The following is an 18394-nucleotide window of genomic DNA, read 5'->3' on the forward strand; positions in this document are numbered from 1 at the left end:
TTAGGATTTGAGTTATAGTATTAAGCACAAGATAATTTTAAAATAAAAATAATTTAATTGTTCATGACATGTGTCGAATAAAAAGTACGGGATAACAACACAACATAACTTTGTGAGCCACATTTTTTTATTTTAATTATTTTTATATTTAATATTATAATCTAACTCTCGAGAAAATCTTAAATGAACAAAAAAAAAAGTAAATAATAAAATAAAAAATAACTTTATTACTGTTCCAAATGCGACGTTTACAATCTTCTATCGCGGATATTATGATTGTTATATATCAGAATTCTCTATCTTTATATATATATATATATTAAAATATTTTTAAAATTATTTCTTCTTTCCACATGCTCCATCCATGCAAATTATGGTAGACACTGCCATTATAAAAAATGTACAAAGAACACAGTAATTGCACATATAATTGTTGATTAAACAAAACACTCAGGAATTACAATGCAAAAAATGGAATAATACATGTTGGTATTTGACTGATTCCAGCAACATGCACAAATGTGCCAATTGTAGCTCCTATGGAGCAATTTTCTTTTAAAAAAGAAATAAATACGCCGAGGCAATCCTCTTTCCATCATCTCAATTGGAAATCTTTCAGGCTTTCGATATCATGATTATAAAATCATCCCATTCGATAAGATCTTCCTAATGTTAGGGAACTTCTTTCCGAAAATATTAAGGCAGGAATTAATTCTAATAGCCATCATGTTATCATCCTTTGAGGTAGTCTAAAGAAGTCTGATATGTGCTGTGTCGTTAAGCCTCTTTATCTGCCATCCCGTTCTTAGAGAATGATGCAGAACTGTCACAGAAGAATCATCGATCGAGAGCTTTTGGGACATCATAGGACTGCATTCCAGAATTCCGGTGAGAAGACATTTGATTGGGATTGCATGCGTGAAGATTCCGACGGAAGAAACGGTGTTCTTACTGCTATCTGACAGGAGGTTCCCATGAGTGACTTCCCTAGGGGAGAACTCTTCGTCCGCGTCGTTATCTCCAGTAGTCACAAACTGAAGCCTGCTCTTACCGGATTTCTTCTTCTGGAAGGAAGACCGGTTCAGCCTGTAAAGCAGATCCCATTGAAGTCCATCTCGATCTTGAATTGAATTAGTTGAACTGTTCCGTGAGAATTCCTTCGACTCATTTCGATGGATTGATATATCAGCCACTGCAAGTTTCTCAGATAATCTCAGGACCGTCCTGTTAAGAAATTCAGTCATGCGAAATGCCACCTGCCGAAGTGATTCTCCGGAAGGAGCACAAAAATCAGGCTGTGTCCTCTCAATCAAATTAAGCATTTCTGCAGTGTAAACTTCTGACTGCAAGCAACCTTCCCATTGTCCCTGACTCATCTCAAACAAGGCATCAGATGATTGTATCAGCTCCTCAGAGAAACCAAGCTCCTGCATGTATGACAAATTACAAGTAATTCAATAGCTTGTATAATTGAGCTTTTACTACATTTTAAGTTTTTGAAACATGAAAGATCAAGCACCACAGTTACCAAGTATAAAGTGAAGTAGAGATTGATGTAGATCCCAGCACATTCCAAAGATTAGTATGGCAAACAAAAATTTACTGTATGAAAATGAAATGACTTCATGCTCTAACAATTAAACTTCATTATACACGTTTAAATAACATAGTTCATTAGCATTCTTGATGCGATATAATAGATTGCCATGTAATTGCAAGATAGCAAGATGGCGAATGAAACATTTATTATCAATGTCATCTAAGTAAACTGAAAATTTTTCTAAGATTTTGTTGTAGACAAGGTGGAGGAATGACAGCCTGGAGAAACTATCCAAGAATAGTAAAACCAAATGATTTTCAAAGATTCCAGTGGCTTCAGCAAGATACAAGGCATCAGCCAAAGTTAGGCTTAACCATGTGTTGGCATTTCTATATTGTCATGCCATATCTTAATACCTTCTGCCTCATACCTCCTGTTCATATATATGGATGGGGCATGGGAATAGCTCAACAACTAAAACCTGAAGATAAAGGATAAGATGACAATGGTAGCATTGTGTAAATTAGAGTATTCAAGAGTAATCAGATGTAAAACACTACAAATAGTAGATAAAAGATTAAAATTATTATATTTCAAGTTTTATCTCAAAATTAATACTCGATCTGGATCCAAGTTCAAAATTTTTACTGCTAATACCAATAGGCAGGTCAATGAAATATTGGCACACTGCATAGGTACAACAGAGATTCCCCCATTCACAATGAGGCCAAGGAGTCGGTTTGAACTTTGAAATGTATGAGCATGTTGCTAACATAAGGAAATATTCTAAATTGGACAACTCAACCCACTTTTTGAAAGGACTACCTCCAAGAGACTGCAGATTGCATATGCAATGTTGTCTCTACTCAAAACCACCTAGGTAGCACTATATGTGCCTGCTGGGGCTGCTTTTCAAACACTAAAAGCTTATAAGTTAATCTGAAACATTACAGGTAAATATTACTCAATGGATCGCAGAGGTTGGATGGTACAAATAAAGTCTATAAGGTCCAAATACATTAAATATTAAAACCGTTGAAGGTGAAGCAAGAGTTGAAAACCACATAGTACCAAACAGTACAATCAATTTCTATCAGCCCACTCAAGATTAGTAGATAGATCACCCAATTCCAGATAATCAACTATGAACCTACGATACAAGTACAAACAGTTGTATCACTGATTGGGTGGTATGTACCATGTACCCACCTGGTATAGGGTAGTATACCACCTGGCATGGGCTATTGAGCTTTGGTTCAAAAAGGAAAAGAAGTATCATGTAATGAGGAAATATAATAGCAATGACGACATTAAGATTGAATAAGTGGGGTTAGCAATCGGGTTGTCGATGAGCAATTAGGGGTAGGTCCAATACTAAAATGAGAGAAAGCTTGCTGATTTAGTGAGAGAAAATACATTGAGATAGTATGGATATGTTTAAAAGGCAAAAAGAGATTATATATTTAGACAAGTTGAATCTATTTGAGTAAAGGTCAAAAGAAATAGAAGGGGATAAAAAATTCTAGTTAATAAACCAGAAAAAATTTGATTGATTTTAATATTACTAGAGATATAGCTTTGCGTAAAGCTCAATGAAGAATAAGATTCATATACTGATTGGTTGACTCCAAATAAGACAAAGTAGACTTGACAATTATGATGTGGATATGCTATACAACAATGACACGTGGTAGATGTTGTCGAGACCTTCTAATATAAATGCACACTTGACAAAAGTTATAACATCGGTGTGAAGAAATTTAATTTCTGAATACCTTTAGTTTAATTCAAAACAACCGTGTATGTGTAGGTCCAACAATTTGCGAACCATGTGAACCAAGTTTCGCATTTAATAACTATCAAAAAGAGAAGAAAATAGTATGGAAAGAGAGTTAATCAAATGTTCTAATTGATTGAATTGTTGAGAACCATAAAATTTTGGAAAGTAATGGAATGAATGTGCAAAACTTAGATGACACTAAGGGCAGCCCGGTGCACGAAACTCCTACCAATGCAGGATCTTGGGGAAGGATCTATTGTGCACAACCTTACCCTGCATTGCAAGAGGTTGACAAAGAAATAAAGCATACTACACATTTAGAGTGCAAGATACGCTACAATAGAATTAGAAGTTGAGTGGAAAATACATTTTGTTGGTATTACATGCTCAATATCCATCTACTCAATCCAAGATGGCATAGTAATAAAGATGCATTTGCACTAATTCTAGTGACACAATTAAATATCTCAAAACTTTCACATGAAACACATGTTATTCAAGACATTTGACATTGGACCAACCTTTTGCTCACAACTTTCACATGAAACACATGTTATTCGAGACATTTAACACTAGACCAACTTTTTGTTTGCATATATATAACTTCAGTATCCATATTATATGGTACACGATATGTACTGGATCAACAGAACAGTGAGATCAATAATGCATTGTTATCTTAAATGCTTTACAATTCTGTGAGTTGGAAAAACAATATATTCTTGACGGTTTGTTGCCACTAGCTTTTCTAAAATTCATGCGGTATCATAACAAAGTCATGAAGATGTACAACTCTGCGTGATGGAAATTGTCCCATTAACTTGATAGAGATCATTAATCCAAAATGCGTGAATCTAAATTTACAGTAATTAACTCATTAAATCCTATAAATTTACATAATTAGCCATAATTCTATTGAAAATAGGGTGTAACAATTACTCATGTTAAAGCTTGGCATCCTTTTTAAAGGCCAAAATTGCTTGATGATTAAGCCAGTTAACTTCATAGGCATGAACCACTGAATCAAAATACTTAAGCCAAAAATTGATCATCTCGGCAGTAACCTAGTTTGGCAGACTGAGTGCCTATTTCTCAAGGAAATCAACCAGTTCTGCAAGTAGGAGTAAAATTGAGTGTAATGATCCACCAACGAGACCAATATATCTACATAACTAGCATGAAATTCACTGTGTAGAACTGAATTAGGATGTCACTTGAATTTCAAGAGTTGCATGGATCTTATACCCTAGTGTTGGGAGTTTAGGCCAAACTTTTCTATTCCATCATCTCTTTTGAGAAAAAGTTATGTTGATGTATCTGAGGTTAAATCAATCCAGAATTATTTAACTCTCAGACAGCCAATGTCCATGATTATTACAAGGGTATGCATTGTTACTTGCTCTGTTAATAATTCATGTGAAGCTTAATGCAAGCCAAATCACAGAGTTTTAAGAAAGTGACTCTGATTCACAAACAAGATTAGCATGCATGTGTTGCATTTTTTTTCAAACAATAGCAATTAATTAATATCACAGTGCCAGACATCATAAGGAAATGAATAAAAGATATGAACCAGACTACTCTGTGCATGAATCTATTGGCACGGCTTCAACTCTTGAGCTAGTAGGTGTAAATTATCAATTCAGTTCAAGTTGGAATATCAGAAAAGATTCCAACCAACTCAAGATGAGATGCTGTGTGCATTAATTTATAATCAGTTGTAACTGGCTGCCTTCACGCAAGGTGAAGTCTCCAAGAAGTAGACTGCACCCTTCTCCATCTATACTTAAAATATAGTTTTCATTTTTGTTCTCAATCCAATCAATAGTAAAAACCCAACAGTTATGACCGATTTTTTTCCTACTAAACTAATTTGTTTGTTAGGATATGGAGGCCGTGACTCCATTTTCATTCAGTAATTTTCTGAATAAATATACAAAAAAATTTACCATCAGTTTCTTCAAGTAGAAGAGTAGCAGCTCGAAGATCTGAACCTGATTGAGGACTAATACCAAGAAGAGGAATATTCAACTGAAAAAATTACGCCTTTCCCAGACAAAGGTGGTGTCTAAGAACAGAGATCTACGACTTGAGCAGCGATCTTTAAGTAATTAAGAAAGAAGAAAATTTACCCGGCAAACAAGAGCAGAAGTAGCCCTCGCCCTATCCAAAGGCGAGCTGTAGACTTCGTCGAACCTCACGCTCTGCGACTTGAGGAAGACGGCCAACGCTCTAGCCTGTCGTTCCCCGTTCGAGGTCAGCCCCGCCGCCTCCGTCCACCGACCGCCTACCAGATCCGCCCGGAGACTGGCAGCGCATTCGCCGTGGGCAATCAGAAGCACCTCCGTGATCCGATCCGCCGCCATGGCGGCAACGCCGCGAGGTAAGAGCGCCAGTGGAGGCGGCGGAGGGAGGAGGAGCACGTTACAAGGGTCCCATACCTTAATGGAAGGGCCGAGCAACCGAGGTGTCCCAGCAGCAGAAGGCTGAGGGGAGAGGGGGGAGGCAGCAGCACGGCAGGGCAGGATTTCTGGCTCCTGCTCGAGAACCTTCTCCTTGGAGGGGTTGATGGGGTGGTTTCTGGACATCACACCTACCTCCTCTTCATCATCGTCGTCATCAGACGCCTCGATACCAGGTTGCGAGGACTGGGAAGAGCCCATGGGGAGGCGGCAGCAGAGGGCACAGGAGGCGTAGGGGCTACCGCATTGAGCGAGATCAGCGGCGGAGGAGCCGATGAAGCAAAGCAGAGTGAGGGTTATCTTCGCGATCCCGGCGGGCGATCTACTTTCCCACAGTAATAAAGAAAGAGAAATAATGACGTCACTCGCCCTCAATTCCGAGAAAATTTCATTTCCACCCCCATGTTTACGTTCTTCTCTAAAACGCCCTCAAAATATTAAAATCATCAAAAACCTCTAGAATTTAAAACTTTTCATTATTTAAATTCAACTAATGTCCCAATCATTAACGCCAAATTACCTAATAAATTGACAATGTGATAGAACGATGCCTTATATCTTGTAATTTATTGTCCCGGGATAATGATGCAACGGTAGAACATCTGGGTTGTGATCTAGGGACCCGCAGTTCGATCCCCAGCTACGGCGTATTTATAAGAATTTTCTTCCAAATGGGGAACGCAATCAAAGGATGCTGGGCATCTGGATTGGCCGTCGTATGTGCTTCCCGATTTACCTTGGTGGTCGATAGGAAACTTCTGTGAGATCGGACCGTCCATCCCCAAGGATTGAGTCCATGAGACTGACTGAGATTAATCTTTTTTTTTTGTAATTTATCTACAAATGCATATAAAATAAAATTATTTTATTTATTATCTAATGATAATCCAAATACTTAATAAATCCGTCCAAGTACGTCAACTAATTGTCTGACCTAAGCACACACTTAGCGCCGCCTTAGGGTATTGTGAAGGCCCGCATGGGTCTGCATTTGCCCGGCCCGGCCCGGCCCGGCCCGGGCCGACCCGATCTGATCGCATGTGCCTGCAACTTTCTGATATAATGTTACTAGATTTCAGAGGAACTCATCGCTCGTCCACCTGAATAAAGAAAGGGATCATTGCCAAATTAGCACATATGTAACTTTGTTTCTCTTGCAAATCAGTCAAAATATGTTCTCGCTGCATGTTTGAGTGTGAATTGTGATCCTCACGTTGTGATCCACTTGCTCACTTGATGCATCAGCAGGAAAGTGCAGTCTAATCCAATCATGGCCGCAGTAGTAGCATAGAGAGTTACAGTGTTTAGGTTGATCAGCGATAAAGGGACTTGCTGCTGCTCTGTTACTACTGGTTTAAAAAACATCGATAATGATAAACAAAAACATAGATTAATATAGTTGCCACATGGATGCAGTATGACCTTTGCCTGCCACTAAGCCACCAGCTCAATGCAAAGGCCACCCAGCCATGATGGTGCCCAACAGCCAAGTGTTGTTTATTTTGATCTCTATTGTAGTACCATCGTCACTTGTTGCATTTATGAAATGAATCCTTTCATGAGTTCTGCAAAAAAAATCTAAAATTAGAAGAATTGAGATTAGGCATTGTAAGTACATGAAAGTAAAAAAGCCCTTCCAAGGCCAGATCAACAAGGTGTATTGAGCTTTGGATGAATGAAAATGCATGGCTTAAATAGTTTTGTAGTGTCCTCTCGCTCCGTCATGGGTTTGCATGTTCATGGGCTTCTATGTTTTGGACTCGTATTCAAGGTCATATAGGACTAAATCAACAATGTGCATGTGGTAGTTTTTCTTATACATTGATTTTTCATTTTATAACAACCTACTCATGAAATAGATTAAGGATGCTCAATCTATAATTGAGTTGATTACTGTGAAACAGACTTATTAAAATGGACAAGGACCGAATCTCTACAAAATCGAGACAATGGCCTTTCCCGTAATGACTAACTGCAGTTTCCTAATTTATCTCGTTATAGATAGTCATGGAGCTGATCGTGTGAAACTGCTGGAGTGGTTGATTTCACAATTTTATTGAGGATTAAAGATGCCCAACAAAGTTTTCAGTAATAATAATAAATTATACTTAATTAATTAGTTTCGGAAACTAATTCTTCAACAAAGAGTTAAAACTCTTTTTTTGGAGGAATGAAATTCTCCATGACAATTTCCCCCTAGCAGCTTGTGATTAGCTTGGCCAGTGGGAGTGACTCCACCGTGGACTCATGCTTCATTATATTCACAAGGGATCAATATCATGATTCCTAAAGTAACAATTGGCGTAATTGAAAGCATCCGTTGCATCCCGAATTCGAATAGCGACATGGATGAATCTGCACAAATTAATATGTATCAATTCGGTCGTTAAATTAACGATCGAATTATAATCGGTCGCTAAATCCGTCATTATTTGTGGATTTTTTTTAGTGCAAAGGGCACCGAAATAGTCTAGCAAAACTCCGTTGATACTTAAGTTAATCTCCGATGGTGGAACGTGAGAGAGAAAATGAAATGCAAAGAGACAGAGAACGGAAAGGAATGAGTTCCCCTTTTACAATGGATATGTTGGTTTTTAATTTTTCCTAAACCATATGAATTCTAGAATATGTATGAACTCGTATAAAAAAAATAAAACAACAAGGATCTAGTTACGTCAAAATCTATGGCAAAATAAACACAAAGATAAGGTGATGGACTGATTGTAGCGGAAAAGTCATTGCGTCCACAAACTTGGGAATCTTGCGGAGAAGAGAAGTAGCAAAAGGCTAGTCTTCTAGAAGAATTAGGTTGACGACACCAAAGCCTCTTCGTCGATGGGGAGCAAAAAGATCTATCAAAATACCTAATCTAACGGGACCATGCCCTATATATATGACTTCATTCGTTATCAATTCATTAATGATAATGGTGCGAGTTAACGAATTCTACATATGAACCTTACATCTAATAACTCAAACCCTTAATAAACATAAGTTAGATCATTAACAGATTTGATTCTCTTAATGACATATATTCGCATGTCACAAATAACTTGCAAACCCATTAACTAAAGATAAAGTCCAACATTCTCCCACTTTGGTTATATTATTGTATGCAACAAACGATTAAACCTTAGTTGATGTCAACAACAATATAGAACTTTATGAGTATAAAATACCCCTAGAGAACAATCTGATCGATTAACTTCATTATTATAGGACTAATGAGGTCATAGTCACTAGAATATTATTCTAACAAGTCTATAATAATCACAATACCAATGTCATTAATGACATAGATTAAGATGTGCATGTGTAGCATAGAAATTACATTAAATGTGATATGTATATGTAAATTTTCAATTGGTCCTTTTAATGACTCAAAAGAGCCTTGATCATATTTGCAAAGACTTTATGCTAAACTGCAGTAACAAATCATAATCTAAATCTCATAATTCCAAGAGGAATCTCATATCATATTTACAAGCATCATATGCTAAACATTAATAAATCATGAGAACTTTATTTCAGATTGTCAAGTAAAATACACATGAATGGTTTTGAAGTTAAGTACGTATCCAAGATAAAAAACAAAGCACATGTGTTTATTAACAAATGGAAAACACTAAAGATAAATATAGCTTTTCACTAAAATGGAAGAATTCTCATATCTGCAACATGCACATGAAATACCTTAGTCATCAAGCCTTTAGTGAGTGAATCTGTCAACATGAAATTTGTGCTAATGTGATCTCTCAGCACTTGACAACCATGAACTCTTTCGTTAACTGCTAGAAATTTAATGTCGATGTGCTTTGACTTCCACAAACTATGATGGTTCTTGACAAAAAGTTCTACAATTTTATTATCATAGTTGATTTTTAATGATTTGTTGATATCATCAATGATCCCCAATATTGTGATGAAGTTCTATAGCTAAATCCTGTGATTGAATACTTCATAACAAGCTATCTGTTGATGCAGTTTGTCCTGATTATTATTTTGATGTTGACACATATTTAAGTTCGTTTTAGTTGAATAAGAATTAAGTTCAATATATTCAGATTGACCAATGACAGATGGAATCGGAGAGGGCTCGGGAGCTCGTTCTCCGGACTAGGTCAGAGAGGGCTCGGTAGCTCGTTCTCTGGACCAGATTTAGTCGAAGAGGGCTCGGTAGCTCGTTCTCCGGACTAGGTCAAAGAGGGCTCGGTAGCTCGTTCTCTGGACCAGATGAAGTCGGAGAGGGCTCGGGAGCTCGTTCTCCGGACTAAGTCAGAGAGAGCTCGGTAACTCGTTCTCTGGATCAGATGGAGTCGGAAAGGGCTCGGTAGCTCGTTCTCCGGACTAGGTCAGAGAGGGCTCGGTAGCTCGTTCTCTGGACCAAATGTAGTCGGAGAGGGCTCGGTAGCTCGTTCTCCGGACTAGGTCAGAGAGGGCTCGGTAGCTCGTTCTCTAGACCAGATGGAGTCGGAGAGGGCTCGGTAGCTCGTTCTCCGGACTAGGTCAGAGAGGGCTCGGTAGCTCATTTTCTGTACCGGACTATGGTCGGAGAAGGCTTGGTAGCCTGTCTTCAGACCGGATCATTGTCAGAGGAGCCTTGGGAGCCTGTTCTCTGGATACATGATCCAATGGGGTTGGCTCGGGTGAGACACTAGTTAACCAAGTGATCAGATTGTATGGGATTCGAATTCACTTCAGTGTAATCGATGGGTGAATCGATTAGCCAATGGCTAGGATGGTTAGTCGATCATCTGATCGATTACCGAGCATTCTGTGAGAATTGGATATCCCACAGAATCCACCATAATCGATTCACTGATCGATTATGGACAAAAGTAATTGATTCCTTGTTCGATTACGGGCTTTCTTCTGCGACTATTAATCGATCAGGTGATCGATTAAGAGGAAGCTTAATCGATCTACTGATCGATTAAGATATGTGGTAATCGATTTGTTCATGTCTTGATCGATTACGAGGTTTCTGAGAAACAAAGTTGCGACGTTTAATCGATGGTCTGATCGATTAAGCTATCGTCTTCAGTCTGACTCATTTCTGGTTCTGATACTCTTGATATTTGATTTGCTTCGCTAATGAATCTCTGAAGTTTGCAGATGTCTGAATTCAAATGAAAGACCAGGAGAGTCAAGGCTCGGCTTTCCATTGTGCAGTTTGTCAGATATTGGTTTTCAGGATAAATGGCAACCAGTGACCTGAGCTGTAGCAACTGGAGGATGATCTCAATGTGCTGGAGGGCTCAGATGACTCAGCAACTGGAGGAGAGACCTCAGTGTGCTGGAGGGCTCAAATAGCTCAGCAACTGGAGGAGGATGACCTCAGTGTGCAGAAGGGCGCAGGTGTCGGTTGCATGAGCAGAAGAGGCTAGAAGAAGGGGATGGAGGAGTAGAGAAAGGCCAAGGATGAAACAGTGGGCTGTGAATTGGTGTGATTCTCTATTTGCGTTCATTGCTCTTGCTTGAGTTCTGGCTGAGGTGCTGCAAGGTGCTGGTGCTCTTGCTCTCGGGAGGATCTTCTGCTACTTGAGGTTTTGTGATTGAGTTGAGGCAGTGGTGCTGTAAGTTGTTATTGTTCTGATAACTGCCTCAACCTCCTTCATCTCTGTGCTTAACTTTATATTCTTGAGATTTGTTGTGGAGAGGTCACTCCACCGAGAAGGAGATACTGTCTAGCCGGATTCATCCGGGGTGTGATCTACCGAAGATCAAAGGATTGTCCACCTCACAGACACGCCGAGGAGTAGGGGCAAGTTATCCCCGAACCTCGTACATCCTTGTGTTAGCTCTGATTGGTTTTGATTTGTTTTTCTTCCTATTTCCGCTGCGTACTAACCTATTGTAGGAGAAAAATCGATTTAAAGGAGTGGTTATTCACTCCCCCCCTCTCTAACCATCTTCCGATCTCCAACACTATCAACTCTACCTCCATAGTGAAAATAATTATTAACGTTTGTTTGACGCTTTTCCATTATATAACCCCTCTAGCAAGCATGAAGATATATCTTGAAGTCGACCTTCTATTGTCCAAGCATTTAACAAAGTCGGAGTCTAAATATCTAATCACCTCCAAGTGAACCTTCTGATACGTGAATATGTATCTTTTTGTATTCTGTAAATACTGCATCACTCTTTTCACCATTTTCTAGTGTGTCGATCCTACGTTACTTAAGTATATGCCTAACATCCCTACTATGCACACAATATCTAGACGCGTACAAACTTATGTATACATGAAACTTCCCACATCTGACGCATACACACTAAATTTGTCACGTCTAAACACTGGTGTGTCACCAGATACCAGATGGACAATTTTACATGTCATATAGTATGAGCACCTTTTCAATATAAGTCTTTTGTAAAAGTCTAAGAATATCTCTTGAATGATCACGACATATCTGTATGCATAAGATAAAAGATGCTTCATCAAAATCTTTCATTTCAAAATTACTTAATAGAAATTCTTCTTAAAATAGAATGAAGTAATCACCTGATCAAATTTATAACCATGTTATTCTTAACAAAACGAGCATAATAAACTTGCATCCACTGGACTTGACATATATATGCATTGAATAACAATGTTCTTCTTAAAATCGAATGAAGTAACCACCTAATCAAATTTGCAATACTATTAACGGGATGTCTGTTTCAAACCATAGATGAACTTCTTTAATCTACATACTAGGTGCTTCGAGTCCTCAGACTCAAAATTCTTCAGTTACATCATGTATATAGACTCTTCAATGTCACCATTGAGGAATGCAGTCTTTACGTCAATCTGATGTAGCTCTAAATTAAAATAAACTATATATTCCATGATTATCCTAAGGGAATATTTCGTCGACACAAGTAAAAAAAGTTTCATTGTAATTAATGTCTTCCTTTTGAGTGAATCCCTTGAAAATAAGGAAAGTCTTATACTTCTCGACATTGCCCTTTAAATCCCATTTGATTTTAAATATCCATTTATAACCAACAGATTTCATACCTTCAAGCAGTTCGATAAATTCTCAAACACTATTATATGCCATAGACTTTAATTCATCCTTCATAGCTTCAATCCACCTCTTAGGATTAGAGCATTATTTGACTTATTGGAAAGATATAGGATCACTTTCCAATTCAATGTCAAAATCATGCTCTTGGAGATAAACATTCCATAAATTCTCAAACACTATTGTCTGTCATAGACTTCAACTCATCCTTTATAGCTTCGATCCACCTCTTGGAATTAGAGCATTATTTAATTTCTTGGAAAGATATAGGATTATTTTTCAACTCAATGTCAAAATCATACTCTTGGAGATAAGCATAATCACAAGAAATCGTAAGTCTCCATTCCCTTATGGATCGTCTTAAAGACATTTGTGGTTGAAGTAGTTGAGGTATTTGCTCATCAATATGAAATAATTTCTCAACCTTAGTTGAGGGTTTCTTCAATTGCATTGCAGATGATACGAGTATATTTTGGTTCATTACTCTCACAGGATGTGTGACATCCATAATGTAGGGTATGAACATCATACTACTACTTATTGCACTTGTAGTGATTATAAGAGGATCGTCAATGCTTTCCTTAAAAGATATGTCTCTAACATTAGTGCTTCCGCTGTCCTTAATAAATTTGATATTTTCATCTCAGAAAAAGACATATTTGAGGGGTCATAAAATTTATATTCCCTAAACTTATGAGGGCATTCCACAAATGACAACTCACAGTCCTTGAGTCCAATTTATTTTCATTAGACCTATAAGGACTAACTTCAGCTAGATAACCCTAGATGTATAAATGTTTAATGCTAGGCTTCCTACCCATGCGGGCCTTAGAGTAGCAGCTAGTGGCTGTGAACCAAATAAAAATAAACAAGTCTATACTTGTATTTTATTATATCTTCCGCTGTGTATTCGAGTTACTAGTTTTTTAAAAAAGTATGAAAAAGCGATAAATACTATTCACCCCTCTAGCACTCACTTCGATCCTACACTAACTACCACTTGATGATGAAAGATACATATGTAGAATCCATATGTATTTTAGGCTTTATTTAGGAATTAATGTCTTTCTGAATTTGGATAATAAATTCTATGTACCATCTTTTAGATGAAATTTAATTTTTGTTTCTTGATTAAATAAATTTGGTTATTCTCGTTCATTTTGAAATGGAGTTTTCAATATTTTTCTTGATTCAATATTAGTTGATAATGATTCCTTGATTGACAAGTTGTATAAATTAAATACTTTTAACTCCTACTAATAAAAATTTAATTATGCATAGCATAGGTACGAAATACAATTTGATCGACAAGAATTCCTCTATATTATGGCATAGGTATTTAGGACACATATCCAAACAACGCCTAGAAAAATTAATATCATATGGAACTTTCAATTCTCTCGACATGTCAGACTTTGATGTCTGCATAGAGTGTATTAAGGGGAAGACAACTAAGGGTACAAGCCGATGTAGTGATGTCATGAAATGGATATTTATGAACTATTCCTTAAGGCATCTTGGAACGGGCACATATTTTATTAGTTTCATTGACGACTACTCACGATACGACTATTGATACATTATTCATGAGAAATCACAATCCTTGGACATGCTCAAGATTTTCAAAGTCGAAGTTGAAAATCAACTAGGCAAGAAAATTATGGTCGTTGGATCCAATCGTAGTGGTGAATAGTATGATCGATATGACAGAGCAGGTGAACAATATCCTGTACCACTTACAAACTACCTTAATGAGTGTGGGATCGTCTCTCAATATACCATGCTTAGTGCTCCCAGTCAGAATGATGTAGTTGAGCGATGAAATCATACCCTAAAAGACATAGTAAAAAGTATAACGATTTTTACTTTTCTATCAGAGTGTTTGTGGGGTGATACACTTAAGACTACAGTTTATCTACTTAGTCGAGTACCCTATAAGGCATTTGTTAAAACCTCATATGAGATGTGAACATGGGTAGGAAGCCTAGCATTAAACATTTATACATCTAGGGTTATCTAGCTGAAGTTAGTCCTTATAGGTCTAATGAAAATAAATTGGACTCAAGGACTGTGAGTTGTCATTTGTGGAATGCCCTCATAAGTTTAGGGAATATAAATTTTATGACCCCTCAAATATGTCTTTTTCTGAGATGAAAATATCAAATTTATTAAGGACAGCGGAAGCACTAATGTTAGAGACATATCTTTTAAGGAAAGCATTGACGATCCTCTTATAATTACTACAAGTGCAATAAGTAGTAGTATGATGTTCATACCCTACATTATGGATGTTACACATCCTGTGAGAGTAATGAACCAAAATATACTCGTATCATCTGCAATGCAATTGAAGAAACCCTCAACTAAGGTTGAGAAATTATTTCATATTGATGAGCAAATACCTCAACTATTTCAACCACAAATGTCTTTAAGACGAATCATAAGGGAATGGAGACTTACGATTTCTCGTGATTATGCTTATCTTCAAGAGTATGATTTTGACATTGAGTTAAAAAATAATCCTATATCTTTCCAAGAAGTTAAATAATGCTCTAATTCCAAGAGGTGGATCGAAGCTATAAAGGATGAGTTGAAGTCTATGACAGACAATAGTGTTTGAGAATTTATGGAATGTTTATCTCCAAGAGCATGATTTTGACATTGAATTGGAAAGTGATCCTATATCTTTCCAATAAGTCAAATAATGCTCTAATCCTGAGAGGTGGATTGAAGCTATGAAGGATGAATTAAAGTCTATGGCAGATAATAGTGTTTGAGAATTTATCGAACTGCTTGAAGGTATGAAATCTGTTGGTTATAAATGGATATTTAAAATCAAATGGGATTTAAAGGGCAATGTCGAGAAGTATAAGACTTTCCTTGTTTTCAAGGGATTCACTCAAAAGGAAGACATTAATTACAAGGAAACTTTTTTTACTTGTGTCGACGAAATACTCCCTTAGGGTAATCATGGAATATATAGCTTATTTTGATTTAGAGCTACATCAGATTGACGTAAAGACTGCATTCCTCAATGGTGACATTGAGGAGTCTATATACATGATGTAACCGAAGAATTTTGAGTTTGAGGACTCGAAGCACCTAGTATGTAGATTAAAGAAGTTCATCTATGGTTTGAAACATACATCCCGTTAATAGTATTGCAAATTTAATCAGGTGGTTACTTCATTCAATTTTAAGAAGAACTTTGTTATTCAATGCATATATATGTCAAGTCCAGTGGGTGCAAGTTTATTATGCTCGTTTTGTTAAGAATAACTTGGTTATAAATTTGATCAGGTGATTACTTCATTCTATTTTAAGAATAATTTTTATTAAGTAATTTTGAAATGAAAGATCTTGATGAAGCAGTCCTTGACTACTTACATTGGACAATTCACTAATAAACTCTTTCTCTTATGAGAAAGAGTCTCACCCTTACAAAAGATGTAGGATCGGTAAAAATTTTACCATCCTAGTAATTAAGTACAAATAGACGAAGTATAATAAATAAAGTCATCAACAAAAGAATGGAAGAGTGTGTGTGGTTGTCAATGCAACGTTCTAGCATTGTGGCAACATCTCTGGAGGTTCGTTTGCGTTTAGAGTAGCCTAGACTTCCTACTTGGTGCTTTGATCTACTAAGTTTTTCCTATCCAATCCACCTGACTAGGACTTCCTTGTTTGATCTTATATACTAGGACTTCTTTGTCCAACCTCAATTAGAACTTTCCTGTGCTCCTTGCACACTCAACTTAGCTTGTTAGCAGACAACATAATCTTAACTTGAACTTTTTGTCATGATCAAAATATTGGTTCGATTATCTGGTACTTCCTGCATCAACAATCTCTTCCTTTTTGATTATTGTATTCTGATTCAAAGTTAAGTCAAACTTACATTGAAAGGTTAAACCATTTCAAAAATCTCAAGGAAAAAATCAAACTCCCCTTTAACTCAGTCTCTCTCTATGAAATTAAGGTTAACTTTGAAAATATTTTATGAAAATTTTCATAATCTCTCCCTTTGCACTTGACATGCTCATTTTCTTTATCATTTTAAGTTTTAAAGACCACTCAAGTAAAACTTAGTATTTAAAAAAAATTAATTTTGGAAAATACTTTATGAAAAAATATTTTACAATATATTTTGCTTTTAAAAACACTTTAGAGAAATTTGAAAAACTTTAGAAAAGTTTTTGCTTTACTTTTTTAGGCATGAAAAACACTTGTCAGAAAAATTTTTATTTAACTTTAAAAAGTTACTCTCTCTCCCTTTGACATAATCAAAAACATATTTTTAAGGGTTTTGAAGAGTTTTTGGAAAAATTTTCAAAGTGTTTAAAATTTGTAAAAAAAATTGTAATAAACTTCTTTGAATATAAGAACAATATTGACCACAGAGTTTAAGGAAAAAAGTTTAGGGTATCTTGAGTCCAAGCATGATGCCTAAATTTGTATAACATATAAGTAAAAATTAGCATATATGAATTCGTCCTTATTCACATATCTAACTTGTTGTTACTAGCTGGCTATCAGAAGATAGCAGTTTTTACTAAGTTAATCAAATTAAGTATGTGTTTGCATTTAGTCTTTTACTATGAAGGAATACTTAACTTGATCAATGTACATATATATTTTTAGCCCAGATTTATTTTGATGCACTAATATAAGCATATGAAATCCAAACTTTTATCTCATGCATTTCACACCATTCTAAATTTTACAGTACATAAGCAAATTAGTCCTAATGTGCTTTATGAGATGCAGGTAACCTAAATCTATAGGTACATGCTTTCTACTAGGAATGTCTAGGCTAAGTCCAGAATTTAATTAATTTTAAAAAATTATAAATTTTAAAAATATAAGTTTATAAAATATATTTTAAAAGATGACATTTTGAAAACATAAGTTGAGATAAATTTTGAAAAATAAGTTTGAAAAATATAACTTTAAAAAAGTTTTGTAGTAGAAAAAATATTTGAGCATGATTTCTATTCTACTAAGCACATTTCTAGTTGTCTTCTGAGTGTGCTAACTCAGATTCAGAGAGGGATTAGTAAATATGTCTGCTAGGTTTGATTTGGACTCAACATAGTCAAGTACAAGCTCTCTCTTAGCGATATGGTCCCTAATAAATATAGGATTGTAGAAGCGCTAAAGGCGGAGTGAATAGCGCTATCTTTTAGCGATTTTCCTCGATTTTTGAAACCCATCAATTGTGCTCATTCGTAAATCAAAGTTGTTTGCAGCGGAAGTAATTAAGATGATAAAAAGACAAGCACACACAATGAACACGTTTTTTTTACTTGGTTTATAACTACTGGCTGCTACTCCAAGACTCACAATCTTTAATCGTTGATGTATGAGCAATCCACTATGTAACTCTTTTCCTTACGGAAAAGAGTTGTAACGATCACAAAGCAATATCACGATAAAAACATTTATCGTAAGTTAAACCATACAAGAATTTAAATCGTTATCCAACCGAAGATGAAGATGAAGCTCTTTGCAGCGCGACTCCGATGTTACGATGGTTGCTAGGGTGTTCCTTCTTGCTCATGGTGCCATCGGCTTGCTCTTGAATGAATTTAATTGT

General features: G+C 36.3%; 1 protein-coding gene across 1 annotated transcript; it reads right to left on the reverse strand.

Moving 5' to 3' along the window:
• Positions 1 to 600: 600 nt before the first annotated feature.
• On the reverse strand, positions 601 to 6082 carry LOC141840255 (uncharacterized). The gene is made up of 2 exons (XM_074728188.1): positions 5453 to 6082; positions 601 to 1427 (listed from the first exon to the last, which is right to left on the reverse strand). Exons 1-2 carry the CDS (start codon positions 5981 to 5983, stop codon positions 750 to 752), a joined length of 1209 nt encoding a protein of 402 aa, XP_074584289.1. The 5' UTR covers positions 5984 to 6082; the 3' UTR covers positions 601 to 749.
• Positions 6083 to 18394: the final 12312 nt, after the last annotated feature.

This window comes from Curcuma longa, chromosome 1 (assembly GCF_044706935.1).
Source record: "Curcuma longa cultivar G26 ecotype Majalengka, Jawa Barat chromosome 1, ITB_CL_G26_1.1, whole genome shotgun sequence".
Taxonomy (NCBI): domain Eukaryota; kingdom Viridiplantae; phylum Streptophyta; class Magnoliopsida; order Zingiberales; family Zingiberaceae; genus Curcuma; species Curcuma longa.

What these genes read in the sequence shown, in the direction of transcription:
- LOC141840255 (XM_074728188.1), bottom strand. Translation starts at nt 5,983, where the DNA reads ATGGGCTCTTCCCAGTCCTCGCAACCTGGTATCGAGGCGTCTGATGAC. An exon ending in CTTCTGCTCTTGTTTGCCGG is followed by an intron (nt 1,428 to 5,452) that starts GTAAATTTTCTT and finishes TCATACATGCAG; the next exon opens with GAGCTTGGTTTCTCTGAGGA.